At 41.9% G+C, this 24,341-nt stretch overlaps 1 protein-coding gene across 4 annotated transcripts in view; it reads left to right on the forward strand.

The window, feature by feature from the left end:
* Positions 1–24,341, forward strand: part of PLCB1 (phospholipase C beta 1) — a 341,984-nt gene that overhangs the window by 26,859 nt on the left and 290,784 nt on the right. The window contains exon 1 of one of the 4 annotated variants that reach the window (XM_082302896.1): positions 16,773–16,870. The exons of the other annotated variants lie outside the window; for them this stretch is intronic. Coding sequence (XP_082159022.1) covers positions 16,814–16,870 — 57 coding nt within the window. The 5' untranslated portion in view covers positions 16,773–16,813. Of the gene's footprint in view, positions 1–16,772; positions 16,871–24,341 lie in introns of those variants that run through there. 4 annotated transcript variants of the gene reach the window in all.

Raw genomic sequence — 24,341 nt, forward strand, 5'->3', positions numbered from 1 at the left:
AATTGATTTTCAGCAATGAGCTTTTATGTGTTGTTTTAGCTTTGTGCCCAGGGAATTTTTTTCTAGCAAGGTACCTTCTTAGGAGAAGATAACTTAAGTGATAATTCATGAGTATCCACATCACCAACACACACTGGGATAAACATTTGGGTCCTCAGGCCTTTAAGCATTGTCCAGCCTTCTGTGTAAGTGAGAAGAGTCACATTTGGGGGCTTCTGGCTTTTGCTGAATTTGGGATGTTAATTTGGTGTCCTGGCACAGTAGGAGTGTTCCTGTTTCATGGTGATTGTTTTAATGAAGTTTACATGGGCTGTCCCTCCTCTCAGCCCTTGCTGATGTCTTCCATTCTGTGAGGTGTTGCTGATGAGCTGCTGATCCTTCAGCTCATCTGTGCAAGTTCATTCCTGGGGCTTGGGGGAAGCCACCAAGTGCTCCCACCAGCAGGCTTTACTTCAGGGTGACCCTGAGGCCCAAACAGCTCCCTACAAACTCCCCTGGGGTATTGGAGCTGGCAGAGGGAGAACAGCCTTGGGTGATGCTGGCTCCAGAGAAGGTGACATGAGGGAGCAAGGAGACTGTGTTGGTTCTGTGACTGTCTAGATGTGCTGCTATCACATCCACAATGGGTGTCTGATAGGTGTGACACTCTAAAATGCACTTATTTTCACAGGATCACATGGAATAGTTAGGGTTGGAGAGGGTTTTTTTGTAGATAAAGTTTGAGGTGAGTTTTTAAGGGGTCTCATACATCAGACAGGTGGTGATTTCTATAAAGCATTGTGGCTGTACTGTGCCACACAGAGCCACCTGGGCTAGCTCTGATCTGACAGAGCTGAGCTGCAGTTAAACAAGCTCTCCTGAGCACCCTTATTCCTGATGGTAGGAAAAAGTAAATCCTTTAGTGTACAGCTGTATAAAAGCAGGATTTACTGCTCTTCATTGTTTGGAGAGGGAAGAAACACTTGGTATTTGGTGCCTACTTTTAAATCCCACATCCCAAGGCATTCTCTGCAGGGCGCTTACCCTGCGTGTGAGCGAGGCTGCTTCTTGTTGGCTGACACTTACTGTAGCTGTTGGTTTAACTCCTGCCTCTGTCATGAGGTGGGTTCTTCTCTGGGATCTGTTCTTTTGACAGCAGCATTTTGCTCCTTGACAGTTTAAGAGTCAATTAAAATAATGAAGATATTGATGTACATTTCCTCATCACCTGTAGCTGCCTAATCCTGGAGTGACAGATAAGTGGTGGCCCAAATAATTTTAACCTAACTAGAATAACTCTCAAAGCAGTGGACTAAACTTCTTTCCTTCCTCGTAATCCTACAGCAGATGTAGCAAAGGGAAAGTCTGGTAAGACAGTATGGAATGTATTTAAATATTGGTAGGTTATTTCATCCTGATTATGTGTTTGGTAGGCTTTTTTTGAGTTTTCTGAAGTTAATGTAGTCATTTGGGAGAAAGGTGAGATGGGCCACCAGCTAGTCTCTAAGAGAATTCCCAATTTCTCAGCCAGAAGCTAAATGTAGTTGTTTGCTGGTGGCATCTTCTAGGAGGCAGTGCTTATCCTCCTACCAAAGAATTTCTGTAGAGTGAAGCTTTGTCCTACTGTCTGCTGTGTCTGCACAGAGAGCCTTGCAGGCTCCTGGGACTGGGAAATGAGATTTTCCTGGGATCTCAGCACCAAGTAACTCTTCAGTGTCACTGAAGGTACTGCTGTACCACTGCTACAGGAGCAGGCAGTGTTGAATAGTCTGCTGTGAGCACAGTTGGTCCAAGCCCTTGAAGGGCGAGTATAAATGCACTTTTAGGAAGTGGAAATGAAGTGTGTGCTTGGGCAGTGCTGGTCTGAAGCCGTGTGAGGCGCTGATATCTTCCTAAGGGGCTGTGTTGTTTGACAGGGTCTGTTTCCTGGCCCTTTCACACCTCTGTGGATAATCATTAGCTGTGTCTGAATCTTCTCCCGAGGGCATTTGGCTTCCTGTTCCTGCAGGTGAATAGCAATGAGGCATGATTGAGCCGAGGAAATGCTTGTTGCCAGCTGTGGAGAATCTACACCTGTTGCTACAAGTGTAATCATTAGCTTGGCCTTTTAAAGAAACTGGAAATAATTATCAGGATATGAGGTGCTAAGAAAACTTCAGGCTTCTTTTGGAGTGGTTGTGTGGCTGATTGTGTGTAACCCTTGAGAGGCGTTGAAAAATTGTGTATTCAAGGACTCCGAATTTTTCTCTGCAAGTGTGAAAGCCAAACAAGGAATCTTGTAATCCAGAGACTGACTTCATCTGGTTCTTTGTTGTTGTTGCCACTACAACTTGCTCTACAGTTCAGACAATTTCCTTGTGTAATTCTCTGCCCTCTCATGGAAGGTGGAGTTGGGGAGACTACAAAACGCACAAGCTGTTGTTGCATGACCCTTGTTTGCAGTGAGCAAAGTGAAGTGTTTGGATGGGTGGTACTGCAGCCTCTTCAACATCCACGTGGAGTTGCATTTGGCAGTAAAAATGTGCTGAAGTGATGCCTCTCTAGCAGAGGTATCTGCTGATGGTTTGTCCAATGAAATAATGCTGTATTTTAAGCAAAACGAGCAACAACTCAAAATTTTGAAATAGAAGTGTAGCTATAGTGGAAGATGCAGTGATTGTAGCTTTTCTGATGTCATGGGGAAAATAAAAAGAAACGTGGGAAATGCAAATGAATTTTTAATGGGTTGTTGTTGTTTGGCATGTATGATTACTTTTTTAAAAACAGGGAGAACAGGTTAAAATTCTGGGTTGAGGTTTAAATTTTGTTCATAGTTTCCCCTCTGTTAGTATGAGGGGAAAATGACTTAACTGTGTGATTACAGAAGCAGTTGTACTTGCTCAGAATGCATCCACTGAAGGAAAACTTTAGAATTAATGAGTGTACTTGCTTATTTTTTTAGGAAGAATGACCTGTTACTTTGCTGGGGGTAGGGATACTAAAACTGAAGCTGCCTTCTGGTGAAAGGGAAAACTGTGTTTGAACTGTGGAGAATTGGGAGAGGAGTTTTGTGAGTGAGCCACATCTTGCTGGATTCCACCTTTTCATGTCAGTTTGGGACAGGATCAATTCTAATAACCAAACCTCAATTCTGGGCAGTGCCCTGACATGTAGGTCACAGGGCATCACTGAGATTGGTGGTTTGTGTTAACTTCGTGTATTTGGAGACAGTAATTTCTCTTGAAAGCAGACTTGCTCCACTGCTTCAATCCATGTATTCAGTGAAGAAAAATAAAAGTATTAGGTAGAAAAGTTACTTTTTCCTTTTTGATTGACTGGAGTAATTAATGGAAATAATTTTCTAACATTAAAGCTGACAGAAATGTAATCTGATGTCTTGTCAAGTTCACTGGCATTACTTTGCAAGAGACTGATTGACAGCTCTGGGGGAAAAAAGCTGTAATTTTATTCATATGGAACCTACAGGATTTGTCTTTAACTCATCAAGCAGAAGTTACTGAAAATGTCCGTAGACCTTTCTACAACCCTTAAGGTTGAAAGGTTTTTGTATTTTTAAGGTAAAATGTCAATATAAAGTAATTTGTTATCTTGGACATGCAAAAGTGAGAGAGTTCATGGGTGCAGCTGAATGAAATTGAAATTCTTCAAGGTGCTCACAGAATACAGCTATTGTGGCAGATCTCACTGTGTCCTTGTGAAATCTTAAAGCTTTGATAAGTGGATCTCTAAGAGGTAGAGCAGCAGAATTGAGACCCTCTGCTTTTTGAGGTGAGTGTTGTTCTGATATTTGCAGGTGTTTCAAAAGGTAGGAAATGCTTCTAAAAGCACCCCTTTGATTTCAGTGTGAGTTATTCCATTATTGTGTGTTGGCTGCTGGCTGAGATTTGGGAAATGCTGGATTTGGGCTGACTCCTTCCCTACTTTGTGACAACACAGACCTCAGGTGAAGCAATGAAAAGTTGCTCAGTGCTACAGCATTGAAGAATTTAATATAGACTTTTCAGAGTATTTTTAATAGAAATAAGTGTTTTGTAAGATCTACTTTGTGTTCTCAACACCAGTGCTTTGAAATATTGCCCATTACTGTAAATTTCTGATTTTTAATGAAGTTCTGGAAAATTCATTGCTAACCTTTACTCAGCAGAAATAAGATGGAGCCTGTCCCTAATACAGGTTCTGTCCTTCAGATGAAATATTAAACCAATGTTTCTCTTGCTGTAAAGAAATAGTCCCTTTGGAAATGGGGAGTGATAAAGTTGGTGGATGGGCCAAAAGTCCCCCTCTGTCAGGTTGTAGCAGTCAAGGCTGCCTTACAAATAATACAGTGCTGTTCTGCTGCTTTCTTCCAGTCTCAGCCCTAAACTAATTGGGAGAATGGGATCCTGACCTGTGACTGGGCATCCTGCAATCCCAATAATCTGTTTTTTTAGCAGTCTCCAGTGTGTGTTTAATACTTGAATCCTTAAGTCAAATGTAAAAAGCTCCTTTAATAGTTGTCCTTTAATAGCTAAATACTTTTTTGTTGGCTGTTATGCTACTTCTCACTAGACATTTAGAAACCAGGGTAAGTTTAGAATGAGGTTTGTATTTTTTAATGCCTACCTGAAAGAAATTCAGTAATTAGAAGATGTAGTAGTGTATGTTGTGGGGGAGAAACTTTAGGACTTAGCATTACTTCGCTGATATTCTTTGAAGAATGAAAGTGCTTTTGCAGTTCATGCAAGACTTTTTCCATTTGATTCAATAGCTATTTCTGATTGCAAAGTATGCTCTTACTTTGCACAAAGAATAATAGCAAATAAATTTCTGTTGCCTTCTGTTGTGTATCATCTCTAAGAGTTTCAGCCATTTGAGCCCTCAGCTTCTTGTATTGCGTGCATTTGCTTGTATTGAATGTGTTCCAGCTCTTCATTTCCCAGGGCATGTGAAATTGGTGAAATTCCATGGGAAAGGATTGTTTTGGGCATGTAAACATAGTGTCAAGACTTTTTAAAGCTCGGGAAGTGCAGGCACTTAAAAGCTGTGGGAGTTAAACACATCCATGTATTCTCGTGCACATTTCTCAAGGCAATGTGTTGTGGTGGGACATCAGAAGATGGTGGTTTTTTTTGAGATTAGATTTCTCCCAAGAGTTTTATCCATGTAAAGGAAGTCGGGAGAAAACAAGCCTGCTGTTATTTCCTGGATTATATGTATTTACCTCCTAGAAAAGTTATGCAATAAATAAAGAAAGGCTTGGCCTGGCTGAGGTTGATGGAAAGTTCCAAAGGAAATGTCTGTGCATGGTTAGTGCTTTTGTTGAAGCTCTTGTTGCACTTGCTAAAAAGAGAAGCAGACCTGTAAACAAACAAGACAAGCTTAAGTCAGGCTGAACATAGAGATTTATTTCCAATTAATCAGATGTTATTATGAAATGTGTAATTTGCAAGTCCTTCTTGCAAGACAAACAATAAGGGCTACGGAAAACAGCGGATTTAAGTGTATTCACCGGCGTCCCCAAACATTGTTTCCCAACTTGCATCCTGTCCTTCAGCCAGTAACCAAACCTTAAAGTGATAATTGGAAAATGTTTTGTCTTCTCCCTGTTCAGCTGTTCCTCAGTTTGGCCGAGCCAGCCCACGTTTTTCCTGTGAGTCTTTTGCATGTGGCTGTCCAGCCAAGCTCTGTCTCCAGCCAGCCCCTTCAGGCATGAGCAGGTGTCCCGTGGGTGGTTGTTGAGATTTCCACCGAAATTCTCAGTCCCAAGTACTTGAGGGATCAGAAGGGAAGGATCCTTGTCCCCGAAGGCTGGATCTGTGACTGACAAGCAGAACAATTTAGCTCGTTGAGTTGAGGGGCTGCCAAATCACTGAGAGAACAGGGGTGGTATGTGATGGTGGAGGGATTATTTGGGTGTGGAGGTGATGGGCACAGGGGCTGTTGGATTGTTTGCTTTGATTAGTGGGGGAAGGGATTTGCAGGAAGGCAGTTTGTCTCACAAAAAATTGCTTTTGCTGAGAACCCTGTAAGAAATTACCATAAAAGTCAGTGTGCTGTGAAGTCCTCCTCCTTCCCACCATCCTGCTGCCACTTTCTTATTTATAGAGCCTTTCCCAAGAACCTTTTTGTAGTCCCACTCCTGTGTGTGTAAAAGCGCTGGAGAAGCAGCACACACTGCTTTTTGCTTCTGTACCATCCTCAGTGAGAAAAGGAGCTTTTTTTTCATGTGGCTTTGATAAGCTTTGGGAAAGTTTTGTCCTTGCTGGTGTCCTTTAAAATATTTTTTTCTGAGGGAGTGAACTTTGAAGTAATTAATTGGACCTTGAAAATCAAGCGATTATCTTCCAGATAGCATGTCTGAGATGTATGTCTGTGTTCAGAGAGCAAAGCCTCAGATGCTTAACATTTCCAAATGCCACTGTAAGTAAACAATCCTTGGAAGTGTTTGCTGGAGATGTCCCTGCCAAATTAAGGTAAAAATTGTGGAATCATGGAACAGGAGCTTGTGGAGTACCATGAAGAGGGAATTTCTTCGGGAATGTTTTCAGAGGGTTCAATAGGCTATATAGGGATTTTCTGGGGGCAGGGGGAAGGGTGGGTTTAACAGGTAGGATAGCATAAAAAAAGTAAAAAAAAAAAAAAAAAAAAAAGGCAGAATGCATAAATGGAGATGAATGGAGGCTGGGATTGATCACTGGAAGAGCCCAACACTCCTGGTGTAACTTTCTCAAGTGACAAGGGTGGGGAAATGAAGTGACAGGTGACAGAGTCCTGACATTTTGCAAAAACTTGTGGTTTTGACCAGCAGAAAGTGCTGTTTGTCTCTTGGGTGGTTTGGGGACGTGTCAGATCTGTGCAAAGAATTTCAGCAGGTATTTTTAGAACAGCCACAAGGATTGATGGCAGAGCTTTTACCTTAAGATTTCCAGGTTACTCTCCATGTCGAAATGGTAGAAATAATTCTTTAAGACAAAATTGCTGCTATTCTTTTGACAGCTTACTCATGAATATTTTTGGTCATCTGATAGCTCAGGTTAGAAACACCAAGGCTTGCAAAGCTCTCTTACTGCTTTGAGTTGTCATTTGTGTCCATAATCCTCAACAGTGCCAGAATCAAGTTTATAATATGCATCCTCAAGTACTTTGAGCAATGTTTGAGCTCTTATTTACTGGAAGATAAGTGCTCCTTGAGTGTCTCCAAACTTGGACCGGCTGTGGAGTACCAGATTTAATGCGGCCTTGTACCGACACTAATAATGTTGTTGCACTACTGGGCATCAGCAGAGCTCAAATCCTTGCTTGTTCTTTTCCTGCTCTCCCTACAGCACAGTAAATGTCAGGAATTATCCCCACATTATTTTAAATGCCAGTGCTAAGGCCAACTGTCTTTAAATGCCAGTTCTACTTAAACTTACAGATATTGTCATTATGTTTAGGCTAGAAGGGATTTTAATGAAACAATGACCTGTAGCTCCATGAAAGCTTAAATAAGTGATTTTCTTTGCCAGTAACAGAGTCTCATTTACCCTAATGTGTGATTCCAAAGAAATATTAATGCTTGCAATACAACTTTTAATACGAGTTTTGTGCCTTTATTGAGGTGCCTATTATATAGATGAGAAAATAATGATTTAGAATGGTGAAGTCAAATCCTCCAGGTATTTTAGAAGTTTCTTTCAAAACTGCCATTCTAAGTTTTAAAAATAAAACTATTGTTGTTGAGGAAAAAATAAGCTAAAATAAATCCTGAGCAGAATTATGTGGGAAGCAAGCCATTGGCTATGTTCAGTCATCTGTCTGGTGCCTTTGGCCTATCCAACAGGGTGTTGCTGGGGTATTTCCAAATTCTGGAAGTGTTGTGATCTTGTTCTACATGAAAAATGCACAGATCACTTATCTGTGTGTGCTGCTTTTCCTCAGCCTGCATTGGATGGCCAAAGAGGGCATGACCCCTTCTAGTGGATTGGGTGATTTCATGGGATGTATATGTTCAAATTTAGGAGACAGTGCTTTTAGGGAGGAAAGACAGGTAGAGTATTTGTTTTCTTTGGGAATGTGGGCCCTGTAAGATGCTGGTGAGGTCACAAAAGAATCCCCCGTTTCTGAGGAGCAGTAGGGATGGAAGGACGCGTTCCTTTGGTCATAAGGACAGCTCTGCAAGCTCTTGTCAGTTGGAGCAGCAGTGTCAAAATGCACATGGAAAATGATGTTGGAATTTGTGCAATGTAGTAACAGGCTGCAGTGCTTCTGCTTCACTCAGTAGTCAGATGCTTTTGGTAGAATAAAATAACTTTCCTATCATTAATGTTCTGGACTAAAAATGTTATTACTTCTTCAGCAGCAAGCACTCTCGGATTTTTTCTATATACAGTCCAGGTGATAAGGTGGACGAGGAAGGAAGAATTGGAACAAAATGTCGAGTGTTTGGTGTGCTGGTAAGGCAGATGTGTCCTGCATCTTACCTGATAAATTTGTCTCCTGACTGTCACAGATACTCTCTAGGCCAGTCTACATGTGAGCTTCAGTTTGTATTCTCAGTTTCTAGGAACTATTCATTCCCTCTGGACACAGACCAGTCTCGACCTTTTAAAAGTAGCTATTTTCAGAAATTAAATTTTCTTACTAGTTTTTCTTTTTATTTGCTCCCTGGCCTACCTGGCACTTGTAGGCCATAATTTAGTTCTTTCCTGTTTTAGCAAAGAATCCAAAAAATGACAATGTTCTGGATGTGGTATAAAATCCTCTGCTTTCATATGCAACTGCAATATAGGTAACACAAAGTCCTCAATTATATCAGATTGATGAATTCACTTCCATGATACCATAATTTTAGATGAGTCTGATGCCCAGAGGAAGGACTGGAGAGGCTTGCAAATTTGGTGTCCAGTCATTGTGTTCAGAGGGATGAGGTACAAGTGTTCTCAAAACTTGGGAGGTTTTGGCAGGGTGGTTGTGTGTGGGTTTACTTGGGCTTGCTTTGCTTGTCTCCATAGGCTCTCAGAGCAGCCACATGGCTCATAATGGGCCCTGGGTGTCATCAGTTCATTGTCCCAGAAATGCCTTAAAGGACATTTTGGATAGGGACTGATGACAGCCCAGTGGCATAGCAAGAACTAGGTTTAAGCCTGACCTAATGTAGTTTTAAGCACAGGAGGTCTTTTGAAGCCAGTGCTACAGTATATGTGTCCATTGCTTCCTGGGATCGGTGAAAAGTGACGAGTTCCTGGTATTGCCTGTCATGAAGTGCTTCTTCCTGTGCCTTCCCCTCAGTGCTCCTGTGCCTTACCCTGCAGGGAGCTGATGTGCAGGGTTCAGGGTCTTGCTGCTAGGGCCTGACAAGCCCCTCACCCTCAATGAGGCTTTTCTGTTCTGAAGCTGATTTCCACACTGAGTTCAGGAAAGGGAAAACCCCTGAGTTCCTTTACTGCATGTAGAATTCATGCTATGCATCCAGGATCCAGTCCAGTTGCTTCAATGGCATGTGCTTATCAAATTGTTAATTGTCTGATAACTTCCAAAATGCTTGCTTCAGAGGGAAGTTACACAAGTAGGGGATTACTTCCACGAGTGTCCTTCCTGGTGGCGTGTTGGTATTCATTCTGTTTGCATCACTCTGAGAAGTGACAGTCTTCTGAGCCACACACAGCTCTGTCCTTGAGCTAAAATAAAATGTTATTTCCAGAATGTCTGCTGTACTCACAAGGCTTGACATCACCAGAAAAAGAAGTTTGCATCCACAGACCTAAATATTGGCTTTCACCTCAGTTACATGACATATCATGTGAATGGTTTTATGCACTGAAATTTGTTCTGCTCCTTGGTGCTGACTGCTTAAAAGATCATTTCATGACATTATCTAAATCGCTTTTCCCTGTTGTCTATCCCCAGCAGACATGCATTCTCTTGCTGAAATGGCATAAAGGTCTGAGGGGGAACTTTTGAGAAGGCTGGAAGAAGGATTTGTGCTGGTAGTCTGTACTACAACTGTTCTGTCTATCTTTGTCTGCTTTGCAATGATTAAATTGACAGGCAACAGTCAGTCAGCTGGCTCGGCCAACTAACGAACATGGTACAAATAGCAAAAGCTGAACTGTTTGTTCAAAAATTCCAATTTCATGTAACATCAGCATGAAATTTGCTGTTGCTGTCTTTAAGGTTGAGTGCACCATGGATTTCAGACGGTACTGGCAGTAAGTGATCATCAGAGATTAAGAAATATTTTTGAAGTGTGACTGAATAAATTCCTGCCAAAGGCATTTCTGGTTTTTTGTGGCACTTCTGATCTCTGCTTAATTAGAAATACTGAACTGTTCTGGTGTGTTTTTGAGCAGACTCTCATCATGGAAGTCTCTTTTCCTGACATCTATGTTCCACTTAGTGCTGTTGTCTCTGTAATATAAGGAAAATTGGTGTGAGAGCAGAACTGGGTTTCAGTGTTTTTCCAATTTCTACTCTCTGATACATGCTGGTCCCTCAGGTATGTAGTAAGTCACATTCCTTATAGCACAAGAAATAAGTAGTGTATTAACCATTAATCTAGAATTGCAGTTGAGACATTAATTGCCAACTATGAGGATTATTGGATACTTCTTTTAAGCACATCAAATATTGTCCTGTTTTGGCAGGAAAGACATCTTTCCTTTGTATTGGGCACAGCCACTATAGCTGCAAGGACAGTGTAAAATCACATTTTTGAAATGTGCTTTAACTCCTGTAGCTCACACAGGCAAGGCTTTCTTATATACTTGCAGTGGAAAGTATCTGTCGTGCTAATCTGTCAATGAAACGATTATTAAAATGCCCTGTTCGATTAAAGACATTCTGATTTCAGACCAATGTTTGTAAAAATAAGTCTTAGGCGTGGAGTTGCCTCCAGATCAAGAAATATGAGCCCAGAGTTGGTTTGTGAGAAGCTGACTTGAGTGATTGTTTATTTCTGTGAAAATTGCTTTTTCTATCCCATAGACACAATTAAAGCTGCATTTATTGGAATGAACAGCCTCGCTGCCGTACAGGTGGAAGACAGATTATAAAGACATATGTGATACTGTAGTGAGGCCCCTGAGAATGAATGATCTAATCAGGATGAAATCAAATTGTCTGGGTGCTGTAATGAGAAGACTTGGGTTTGCTTTTATCCCTCCAGCTAGCTGGGAACACTCTGGGCTGCATTTTGCAAGGGGAGATTGTGCTGTCACTTGGAGATCATTACAGCAGCAACAAAGAGAATGTAAGCTATCTCCAATTTATTTTGGCCCACTTAGTCCAGCATTTGATATATCTGATACATTGTTTACACTGTGAAGTTTAAATATTTAATCTGTTACATTTAAATGAAAATAAACAGCCTAAAAGGAGGGAAAAGGCGTGATAAGTAAATACTTGGGGGAAAATATTCCTCTGTTCTTACAGCACTTCAATAAGGAAGGAAAAAAATAATGCCTGTAATGCATTCTTGAGATGTTTCCTTTATACTTTTTAGCTCCTCTGAAGAACAAGTTAACACAGTGCCTAATTCTAGAATTCTACAGCCCATGGATTAAGGGAATACAGGATTTTCCATGCTCTCAAATGGATTTAGCCTACAGCTGTGACAGTCCTGTAGCACACGTGTGGGCCTTTTGAAATGTAGGTGCCAGCTGGATCCACTCTGCTCCAGGAGCCTTTGCAGGTCAGGGCCTTGCTCTGCCTTTCCTTTGGCAGGAGAGCGAAGGCAGGAGGGCAGAGATCTGAATTCCATGGCTTCAACATGGAATTCCTGCCTCTCAACATCCTCTGGGTGATCCCAGTGGCTGGCCAGGCTCTGGGACCTCCTCTTGGCCTGTTCAGCTTCTGTCCCCAGGCAAGGGGGATCACATGGGGCCAGCCCTGCTGGCTGTGCAGCTTCTGTTGTGAGCCAGGACAGAAGATTTTTAATTGCTGGCTGTTAACTCTGGAGGAACTAACGTTTAATGGCTTGCACTGTAGGAATATAAAGAGAACTCATGGAGAACCTGGATATTTGTACTCTTCACAGCTTCTGAGAGTTGTAACTTTCAAACAAGTTCCTTTCTTTCAAGATATTGAACTATAAAAAGCCCATCCCATCTAGTGTTAATGCGACATATTAGCTAAAATTTTAAGCATTTAAAACCATCCAGGACTGTCATATTGAGAATTCTCATTTAACTTAAAGTGTTCATGTATTAACCCTTAGTTGTTACCATTTTCCATATAAATTTGTGAACACATGAAACCAGGCACTTAAAAGGCAAAATGAAGTCTGGATCCTGAGGTTGTATGGATGTAGGACTGCAGCTTAACGTTTTGAGATAAAATATTACTATTTTTGGAGTCACTGCACTTTCCCAGAAGCAGAAGTTATTTAGTAAGCTATGAAGCCATCAGGTTTATAAGACTATCAAAATCCAACTCCAGTTTTTAAATATGCTGTTTGTTCAGCTAGAAAGGCTTCAGACTCTACTGGGAATACTGGCAATGGCTTCAGTGCCAGGCAGGCATGGGCTGAGGTTTGCCTGGGTATTTCATGCGTGGCCTAAAAGCCTTCGGGGTTTTATGTGCTTGTTCATGGCCCTTAGAAGCCTGTTGGATTTATTGCTGCCAGGTTCTCTCTGGTGGAGTCTTTCATACCAGGCTTCTGGAAGACATCATGCCTTTTTCACAACAGATTTCAGAAATGTGTGAGTAATGTCTGTGGTGCTGAGCACCACTCTTGTCTCTAGAGTTGCCTGCATACTTTTCTGAGGAAAAAGTGTTATAATCTTCAGAAGCCACGTGTCCCTCAAGCTTGGAAAGAAATGGCTGATTGCAGTGATGGGTTTTGCTACCAAAACTTCTAAATACCTGCAGGCCTCTCATGTGTGAAAATACTTAGAGCCAAACCCCTGTAAGTCATTCCAAGTTCTTTCCTCAGTGAACCTGGCTTGCTTTTCTTTTTAAGACCAACATCAGCCATAACAGAGAATGAACTGTGTATGTTTTCAAAGTATTGGATGGATAATTTCTTCAATGACTGTTAATGAGCAAAGTGTACTTAACATCTGATGTTCAGGCTGCCTTCGATGTGTAGGGCCTCTGTTCCGTAACTGTTCTCCCTGTTCAGGTGAATAATTCCTGACACAGCTGGGGTTTCGATTCAAAGACTTGCAAGTTCAGGTCTCATTTTCAAGAATCTCCAGCAATATCACTTGAATTCAAGATTTCTGTTCACTTCAAGTTATATAAGTCATTCTCCTGAAGTGCTCAGGGAAAAGGCAATGAAGGCAAGTTCACCCTGGTCCTCTGAGCTTGAGAGAAGAGTGAAGGGTGTATTCTTGCCACGTGGGCAGATGAACACGGGGAATGAGTTAGAATTAAACTTCATAGTATTGCTACTGCTAAGGGATTGTTGCTGTCATAGACACTTTGTGGGGCAGCTCTGGCAAGGTGATGTCTGCTCAGTCTTTGAGTTACTCAGAAGACTTAAACTGTGGCTGGCTTTTGTTGAGCCTAAATTAATCAGCATCTCTGAGAGACACCACGTACTTGCCTGGGCTGGGTACAGCACTGACAGAAGTGAGCAGGATGCCCTCTTGGAAATGCTCTGGAGGCTCTGTAGGCATCCCCTCATCACTGACCTTCCAGGAGGGAGGAAGGAACCGCTGGGGAGATGAAACACATCTTTCTGCTCTTTGCTCCTAAAGCTTAGCAGACAAATTCAGTGCAAATTCATGTTACACTCTGGAAGACCTTGAATGAGTCACCTCAGTTCTTTAGCTGATGGTATTACATAAGGATGGGACTTGGAATGGGACTTGGTCTGATTGTTGCACAATTTCATGCAAATATAGAAGTTTGTTTTGATTTAGCATCTGTTTCTTTTTATCTGACACTCTTGTAAAACATTTATCTACAGTTACTTCAGTTTTCTTTTCTATGCTTGGTGACTGATTCCAGTGATGCTGCAACACAAGAGCAGAATTGTTTTCTGGTTGACCCTCTTCCCACCTGCACTTTATTGCTTAAATAATAGTAATTAAAATGCCTGAGCATTTGTATAGTATTCTCTGAGGAACAACTGGTAGCTTAACACAAGATCTGGGGAGTTCCCATCTTTTAGAGGATGTAGGGATCTGACTTTACCTTGCAGGCAATACTTGAATGCAGGAAATCCAGGCTGCAAAATGATACGGAGTGACTAAAAGATGAGTGCTAACACACCTGATGGTGTTTGACAGGCTGTGTTGTTTTTGTGCCTGGAGAGGGAAAGAAAGTAAAGACAACGTCAGAAATGGGCTGCAGTAAGTAAAGGACAGCAGAGTGAGTGATGTCTGTGATATCAACGCACATCTTGAACTTGTTTATTTATAGCTTGCATGTGTCACGTATTTGGAAATAGAAGAGCTATTTGGTCCCAGCCCTGCAGTAGCGCATGCTTGGCAAGGTGCAATAACTTAGTGCTTTTATTTTATATTTTTTTTTAGTATTTATTACTTCTAGTAGTTTATAGCAGTTTATTAATTTGATTCTTTGAAGATGAGTGTCTCTATCAAGACTGGCAGTTGTATACCATTTCTAAATCATCCACACACAAAGCTATCATTCTTAATTTTCTGGCCTAAACTTGAGATGTGTTTTAGCTTTGGCAAAGGGATAAATTCTGGACTGAGTCCAAAGTCTCAAGATTTTACCATATGTGGATGTCCCCTTGCTTGTGTTTGTTCTTCTTTGGCTTTCATCTTCCATAAGCTCACTGGCAGCAGTGCTGAGGGAAAGGCCAGTCTGAGTGACAGACATGGAGTGTTCTCAGTCAGGGCTCCCTGAAGGAGCAAGTGTGACTGTTCACATTGGAAGTTTTGCTTCCCAGAATTTGCCTCCTTTGTTTGGAGAACAAGAAGGGTGGTTCAGTGGCTGTGTAGCTAATTAGAGGCAACTGGGGCTACCCCAATTCAGAGCTGGAGACAGCTCTCAGTTGCCAAGCGAGTTAAAACAGATTGTTTGCCGGCGCTCTGCTGATTTGATTAATGACCCGAATCAGCTGGCTTGGAGCATATCACTGCCAGAGTTTGTTAAACAATGAAAACAGGAAGCTTATGTGTCTTGAATCTCTGTGCTACCGTGGTGTCACCAGACATAACAAAACGGGGGCTTTGCTGCGTGTGGGGAAGAGGAGGATATTTAGGAACTGATTATGCCCCAGCCACACCCAGGCCACGGACTGCTCTGGGATGTGGGAACTGGCAGTGGCCTCTGAGGAACCACCTGCTTCCTTCAGATTGCAGGGAGAGATCTCAGCTCCTGCTCTCTGCCTCAGCATGTGTTTCCTGCTCTTGGGTCTGGGCCTGTGAAGAGAGTGTGGCTGGATGAAAAGGAATTTCAGAGGTGCCCTTGGAGTGTCTCGAGCTACGTATCAAATGTGCAGGGCAGCTGGGCTCCCTTCTTCTGCCGGGCCAACAGGGAGGAGAAGGGGAATAGAACATAACAGGAAAGTGCCCTAGTTGTGGCAGATACTGGGAACAAGTGGCAAAGAGGAGGAGGAGGAAATCAAGTGTGATGGGGAATATTCCTTATAATTTTGGTTGTGACTGTGTTAGGAAATTTGCACTAGCTCTTACGCAGGGAAACCTTTTGTGAAGCATCCCACTCTTCCCAGGACAGCTAAGGGTGTTTGCCTCCTCCCATGGTTGCTTCACAACAGAGCATATTCAATGTCAGCTGAAAACTTTTACCACTTTGTTGTAAGTGGCTGAGACTGAAGTTGTTGTTGTCCATAGCTATGGCTTTCACAGAGAGCTTTTGCAAGGGTGATGGAGCAGAAATGAGGGCGGGAGATGACCCTTCTGATCCCTGCAGCTCAGCATTGTCGTGGTGCTTTGGGATGTTTGCTTCCGGCTTTATTTGAAGTTGCTGTGAGTAGAAGGCAGAGGATGCTGTGTGTGAGTGGGTCCTTTATCTCCTGTGGTATCATTTTCATCTATGTTAAACACTATCACTAGCTTCTATAAAATACTTTCTATTAAAGCACACTACTAAATGCAACAAGGGTAAGCCTGAGAAAGTTTAAAATTTTTGTCAAATAAACCAACATACAGAATTAATAAATTATTCTTATGTAAACATCTGAAAGTAAGACAAATATCAGCAGGCAGACTTGTTTGTAAGCTCAGACCAATGAATTAATGAAAGAACTGCTCAGCCTGTTAGTGCAAGTACACTGAGCACTTCCTTTTCCCAGAGGAGTCTTTTTGTGGGACCAATTCACTGACTGAACTGACCAGCATTTGTCTTTCTGTGCACAGTAGTAGCAAGCAAGGTAGCAAAGTTATTTGTCTTGGTACCAGGCTGCAACATAACCAGGTGAAAAAGTTTTATTTCTAGGCTTTTAAGCAAAATATTCCTCCATTTTAAGTTTTAAGTAAACATTTTTGTTATAAACATATATTATAGTATTGGCTTCTTGCAAAGTATTAAAGTAGATATTATATAATGTTAGAAATGCTTTTTTGCTGTGTGGATGTAGTTTTCTCTCGTTTCAGCAAGAATGTTAGCAAGTGTGAGCAAGTAAGATAACCTCCAAGCGAGCAGAGGATGAGGCCCGAGGAGCTGCTGATCAACACTTTGTCCAGAGAACAAAAGGGCCCAAAGGCTGCTCCACCCGGAGAAAGGGCAGCCAGGAGGGTCCGAGAGCCGCTGTCACTGCTCTGCCCGGGGGGCAAAGAGGCCCAAAGCTGCAATCAGCCCTGACTGTCTGGAGAATTAAGAGATCCACCCCACCATCGACTCTTACCTAGCGGGCCCAAACCCAAGAATCAAAAGAAATAAAACCACAAGGCCGAAGACTACGCATGCTCTAAAAAGGCGGACCCAAGGAGTGGCCATGCAGATCAATTCCTGGAAAAGTTTTAATATGAATAAAGAACAGACAGTAAAAATGGTATAAAAAGGACTCACCTCGAGCATCAGGTGTGCTCTTGGCAGAGCGCCAAGGCACCCGGCCGTTATCCCTTTGCTTTATTTTATATGTCTCTTATTGTCTTTATATTAAACTCTTTAAATTCTAACAGGAGAATGAACCTCGTTTTTCACAATTTTCATGTAAGCTTTAATAGGCTTACTGTTTGGGGTTTTTAGCTGAATAAGTGGGTAGTTTGTATCAGTATTTTGCTTAGATACATGTGGCTTAAATCAATGAATGTTTTCTAGTATTCATGTTGGGTTCAAGAGCAGCCCAGGCAATAAAGCAGATTGTTGTACAGGATCAGGTGGAGAAGATTTCCCCATTCACTATTCCAAAAACACATTCTCACAATTCTCCTGGTAGATGTTTTACAGCTGTGTAAATACTTAGTTTATGTGCTGCTGCTTATCTTGCTTGCTTGCTCCATTTTTAAAACCATAACATTGCTCTTAATTCTGTGTGTAATATCTTCCTACCAACTCAAATAACTCCTTCCGCTGGGTTCATGTTTCTAACTGCAGCTTTAGATCAACTCTCTTCAATGTAACATTCTTTTCCTTTTGATCTTGATGCTGCTTCAAACATGTTGTAATTAAATATGCATCTGCCACATCCTAAGCATTCAGTCTGGAGAACTGCTATAAAGCTGAAATTGCTCTCTGCTCTTAGTTCAGTGAGCCAGGAAGGTCTAAAGAAAAGCTTGTGAGCCACTGATTGTATTCATACTGTTATTTGAGGTGTTACAACAGTTTTGAGCCTGCTAGTTTTAGTTTTGTTGTTTTAAGAGCTATGAACTTGTAGCAGACTGTAAGGGAAGTTATGAAAGCGCTTAAATAACTTGTGGATCTATCCAACAGCTTAGTTTTGGATGTGGCTGTTATGTCAAGATGTAAAGAAAATGCGGAGTTGTGGGATGTACCTAATTCTGTGCCTCATTTCTTCATGATGCATGAGTGCCTGACTGCAAGATCTTCATCCCAGTAATGGTGGCTCTGGTTGTGTTCTTCTGGGAGCTGGATGTCCTGATCCAAGCTGTGCCTGACTCCTTGTTCAGGAGTGCAAGGAGTGATGGGGAGTCATTAACTCTTTATTATGTGCTAAGACACCTGAATGTCTGCAAAGCACTTGACATATTCTGGTGCAGGTGGAGATTGACAGATGCACGTGGTGCAGTAAGGTACTGTAACAGGCATTTATATGCTCTGCATGCTTAAGATCTGTCCTGGGAAGAGATGTTACCTTTACAACTCTGCTGAAAGACCTCTCCGCCTTCAGTGCGATGGTGTCTGCAGGGTTTCTGTACAAACATGGCAGATGGGCTGAGGTTTAAAGCTGTCTTGGAAAAAGCGATACTTTTGGAGTGTTAGAGATTACCTGAGATGTTATTCTGGATTCTTCATCTTCATTCTTTCTCTGCCAGAAGGAGTTATAAAATCCGGTGTCTTGTCTTGAGATAGTACATGTCGAAACATCCTTTCATCCTTACCTGCCTTGTCTTTTCCTCGGAGATGTTTGATAATGAGCCATTATTGTTTGACTGCTGAATTGGTTTGTGTGAAAGGCTGGATAAGATATTAGAGGTCATTTATAGATGGGAATGTGCTTTATATATGGATCATGGAGTGTTATATATGAAATATGTCTCTGCTAGTGAAGTTATTTGGCTTTAAAGCAAAACCAAAAGGTACTTCAGCCCCCTCCCCCTTCCCACCCCCTCAGATGCTGCATTTGATGTCACTCACTAAATTCTAAAAAAAGGGGTTTTTCTGGTCCTTTAGCATAACTCACTTAGATGCCACAGCAAAAATACTCTTTCCTCTGAAACTGGATGACTTTTCCAGGGAGCTCATTTTAATTTTGTTATTTCTTCACATTAGCAAGTAGAATGCTGTAATATGAGAAAGTGAAATTTCACTTAATCGGGTTAATAGTGTTATTAAAACTATAGCCTTACTAAAGGGTTAGTGAATGGAAGAGCACATGGGAAAACTAATAGAAGTTAATTTTTAAAGCAGCTTGTTGCGCTGCATCAAAACTGTGTGGGTGCTTTTCTTCACCATTAAAGTGACCTGATTCAATTAAGTTTACTTCACTTCCAAACGTAAGTAATGAAATCATATTAAAGTCACTTTCATTCTGAAGGAAGGCATCCATGTAGAATTTAACTAATCTTCTTTAAGTCCTATGTTAAACTAATAGTAGTTGACTTCCCAAAGCATCCCTGCAAAGTCATGTCCTGGGAGCTGGAAACCTTTTCTGAGAGCTTCACTCAGCTTCAGTGACAATTTTATTTCACATAAATGAGGCAGTCAGGCCACTCAGTATAACTGTATAATGTGACAAAAATGCAAATATGTAGTTAATTTCTACCCTGTAGATATGCTTGCTATATCCTAATTTGGTTTAATACTGAGTTAATGAAGCTCTAACGGAATGGTTTATAGTAGGATGTTATAATTTGTTTCATCATTATGCATATTGACTATTGCAGCCTTTTGAAATAAAGCCATGCAAAGTATTTCAGGTGCACTTTACATTTCTGTTACAGGTGAGAGAGGGTACCTGTTACTGGTTAGAATGTAAAAATTGGGATTGGTTGCTCTAAAGTAGCTGTTTCTATGATTGATTCATAGGTTTTAAAAATAAAATTAACAAATTAATAAACATGTTACAGGCTATGAGAGGCTCCTTGTAGATACCACTTAATAAATGCACTCATAAATGTCTTCCGCTGGTAGAACACATTGTGTGATTAAGTCATAATCACATAATTATGTGATAATATAACTTTGTGATCCAAAGTGAGAAGCTTTTTCCAAGTATTGGTACTGATGTCCCAGAAATTTTTTGCAGAGGACAAGCACAGGTTTGTATCAAAGTCATATGCAAGTGTTCAACTTTTAGTGTTTTTCCTTAAGTCTGGAGCTGGAGCTTAACAAGACTTGCATTGACCTCGCTGGTGTTTTTGAAGCAGACCTCAACCCTCAAGAAAAATCCATATGTTTTGATACATTCCTTTCAGCAGACTCCAGAAAGAAATAGCTTGAGAATATCTTGGCAGATAAAAATGTTAGAGGTACATAGAATGAAGCCTCCAAGAAATCCTGCTCCGGCTGAGCTGGCATTCTGTTTGGCAAGCGGGAGTCCAAGGATTCACATATTCTGTGTGCCCTGATCCCAACCACTTCTGACAGCAGCTGTAGTCGGTCTGGTTTTTTAGGTTTGCATCATCCTGTGTTACAGGTCCCCTCTTTAAGACTGCTGCAAGTGATCATCAGAGGAAGGGAAGGGTGCTGAATTCCCAGATTGGAAATATTTACAGGAATGTTGCCTCTGATTCAGTGTGCTGGGATTGGGGCTGTATGTGGAAGTCAGTGTTTGCGAGGCACCAGTTGAATTGGCCCGTGAGCTACTGGTGCTTCAAGAGCTCAGGGTACTTCTGTTAACTTGCTGAGTGTCCAGGGCAAACACTGGCAGTGAAATTGGTGAGTTTGGGCCCTAATTTACCATCTGGGCTGATCTGTGAGATGTTTCAAAAAGTGAGAGACTATCCTGGAGATGAGTATGTGGCTGCTGTGTGCCGCAGGGTTTGCCCAGTTTAGAGGCAGTCATAGCACTTGATCTCTGACCTGAGAGGAGAATTTACAGCCTATTAATATGTGCTAATTGCAAGCATCAGCAATTGCAGCCACATCCATAGGTGACATGGTGGCCTTGAAATCCTGAAATGGGTCAAGAGCTGTGTCACATAAAATTGTCTTTGAAAGTGCAGAGCTGTCTGGGAGATTTACCAGGCAAGTGGGACAGAATCAGCATCTCCTCCTGACTTAATCCACCTGTGCACTGGCTTATGGGTTGGAAAAGTCTTTCCTTTTTTAATAGGTTGGTTACCTTGACCAGAGCAGACCTGATCCAGCTCAGCCCTGTCTGGCAGCTACTCCTGCTGACAGTCTTGTCATCTCTTTGAAGAGAATCCTCTCTGTTTTGTCATGATGGGGATCCTCCTCCCTGCATTGCCCCATCTGTTCATCACACTCACCCACAGATCCTGAATTTTTGTTTGCTTGTTAAAAAATTGTTCCAGCGTTGTCAGTGGAGAACTCACATGTTTTATTACTCTTGGAGTTGGTCAGTTGTTTCCTGATGTGGATGGTCAGACAACAGGGACTCTTTCAGGCTTATACAAGCCTCCCATTTCTCCAGATTCTGTTTCCTGTGTGTTTGTGCTTGTTGTGTTTGAAATACCTGTTGTTTCCCTGGGCTGTTAATGGTGCCATTGGTAAGACTGGATGCCAGAGTGTAACTCCTTGCTATTAGTGTAAATGTGCATGATACTGGTATTTTGACTTCTAGGGAGGTTGCGTTTCCCAGTAAAATAATGAAGGGGAAGAATGTTTAGCAAGTGATTCATCCTTTGCCGAGATGATTATGTACCTTCTCTTCTTCAAACTCTTTATCTGTTGTGAGGGATTGTCATGCATCCCTCTTGATGAAAGAGGAACCTTCCTAAAATAAAAGGCAAAGAGCTAAAATTGTGCACCTTCAGAAATGTGCTCTGCCAGTGTGGAGGGGTTTGGTCTTGTGGGTCAATCCCTGAGACAGCTGAACCGACAGCCCTGTTTTCATTTCAGCTGCAGAGCTTTGGCCTTACCTTCAATTCACTTTATCTGTGGCCTTTTTCCCAAGAGGGGAGCAAAAGTAACACTTTTTTTCCTTCTGTAATTCTTGCTTTGATTTGTAAACTCCTCAGGGTAGGGGGCTGCTCAATATCCCACCCAGGTCAGCACTTGCTGCATTTGTCTCATGAGACAGAGCACAAGGATCCTTGACTCTGTTTTATCTTATACTGATGAAGCCCTGACAGACGTTGCTATGCTAGCTTAAAGATGTTTTGTTTAGTTTTTCTTGGTTGTTTTGTCTTGCTGAGTTGACAAAGCTAACCCATAAATAGTTACAATAAGTTTGTCTATAATAAGCATATTTCTTGATGAGTTGTTGTGGCAAAGTTTATTAAATGTAGTCTTACTTCATTCCCACATCTACACAGGGCTGAGAGCAATTAAGCTGTGTTGTGGGCAAAGCCTTATTATAATAACATAAAATCCTGAGGCTGCTCTTGCCTTTAAAATTGCACAGCCATGCTGAGCGACAAATAATCCACTACTTCACTCCAGCTGAGGTGTTTACCCAGCCATCTTCCCTTCTCCACAAAAAACTTTTTAATGTGGATGTGCTTTGCAGTCTGCCACCAGAATTGACACAAGCAGGAGGTGTCCTGTGGTGTGAAATGCGGAGGTAGTGGGTTCCCCCTGAGAGCATCGTGCTGGCAGCATGCTCTGCCCTCTGTCATGCTGCAGTCCAGCTTGGTGACCTTTGCTTGTGCACAGACAGGAGTTTAATCACATCTAGTCTGGTCCCAGCTGGTCACATCTCTAAATAGTTGCTTAGTGCTTGGCTGGAAATAGTGCTGTTCAGAAAGGAAAAGTTGTTTTTTCCTGGTTCAGTGGGACACTGCACTTGCTGAGACACCAACCAGATTGTGGTGCTGGGAGTTTCTGGGAGCAAGACCCTTGGGTCAGGCCAGCCTGTGCTGTTCCAGTGCATTCCCCAGGCAGCTTTTCCTAGCTGTAGCCCAAAGATTGCTGTGCAGAGCTGAGGGTGGAGGCTCTGGATACGAGCCTTGGAGGTGACTCCAGAACACAGCAACCTCCAGGAGCTGGGAGCAGGCAGATGGTGTTTGTTGTGCTGGGAGCAGGCATGGATGCGACTGGTGGGTCAGTGGAATGTGACACAGGACTCTTGTTAGAGGCAAACAATCACATGCTTCAGCTGGAGCCTTCACACATTTTATTTAACAGTACCCACATGGGAGGGGAAAGTGCCATCTTTTGCTCTCCCATACTGCAGAGGGGAGGTGGAGCAATTCTGTGGGTTTACTCGGAGTTGTTCCTTGTCTGTGTGGGTGGTGCAGACAAACCCCCTCGGTTTTGAGGTAATTTAAATTATTTGTTTCTGCTTTGTTTTGTGTCCAAAGCAGAGAGAGAAAAGGCTCTTAGTACTGCTGGGAGAGCATAAGCAATTTTTCATAGGGCTTCAGTGCTTTCTGGCTAAAATTTCTGCTGGAAAATTCAATGTGCTTTAAGTAGGTCTAGTACTAAAAAGAAATTAAAATGTTATACCAGGGTAGGAATGTTGGTTTTTGTATTAGACAGCATTATTGTTCCTCACCTTACAAAAGCCTTTGGAGTTAGTTCTGAATTTTCTTCTGTGCTTATCTACTGCATTCAGCTCACCAGAGCAATGCTGTGCTCTCGTTTCTAAAATTGGGCTTCACTGACATCCCTTGGAGTTCCTGCGTGTGCTGCACAATTAGCTCAGCAATGTGCAAGGCCATACTTTGGCTGCTGGGAGTATTTTCTTTTCAAGAAAGACCTGATAAGATCTACTTTCTTTTATCAAGTCACAAACCACTATCTGTTTATTCATTAAAAAATGAGCAGAAAAGATTGAGGCTGAAGGCTTGGCTATGTGACAAAACATCCCGTACAGAGAAGGTAGTGCCTGGAGCATCTGCCAGTTTATTGGGAAGAGCTGGAGTCCTGAATGCCTCAGGGCTGTTCATGGGTTTCTGGAAACCCCTGGCGTTCAGAGGGGCTGGGCTAACCCAGTTTGAAGGAAACAAATCCCTGACCTGGTGACTGGATAGAAATGCCCTGAGCTGCCTCTCCAGTGTCTGCCCCCCATGACGGCGTTTTCTCCTCTAACTGTACCTCTCTCTGTGGCAATGCCATCTGCTCTAACCCAGTTTGCCTAATGGAAACAGGCGGAATTCTTTCTTTAACGTGTTTGGCATTTACATTTTTGAGTGGCTAAATAATTTCTGTGGCTTAGGGTTTTTGCACAATAACTACCTGGAATCTGACAATTACTGTGCCCAGTGTAACAGACCCCACGGCAGACAGACCATGGTGCTTAGTTCTCCTTGAATGGGAAGCTCAAAATGATAATTTCAATATTGCACAGTCTTTAAAAAAATATTTATTTGGACTTAAGCTTCAAAGTTGAATAGAACACGTGTGAGTGCAATGCATTTATGCAGTAGCTTTGCTTTGAGAGGGTGATTAATGCTAGATTTGTGGAAGGAGAATGAATTCTTCCAGTGGCTTGACTGTAATAACTGAGAAGAATAAATGTCCTAATTTAATATTTATGTAGGTGTCTCAGTAATAGGCATCCTACATCCTAATTATGTAAGAAAGAAAAGTGTCGGTGCTGACATGAGATCATACATACTTGTAGGATAAAAAGCACAGATAGATTATCTGTCCCTTATTTTACCATCTTTCATTAAAACATCCTGAAATGAATTAAACCTGGTTTATGATGCATTAAATTACGGTTGTTTTGTTAAATAAGAGTGGGGTATTTGTTCTCAGCATTTCTCAGA

This window comes from Coloeus monedula (assembly GCF_965178545.1).
Source record: "Coloeus monedula genome assembly, chromosome: 2".
NCBI lineage: Eukaryota > Metazoa > Chordata > Aves > Passeriformes > Corvidae > Coloeus > Coloeus monedula.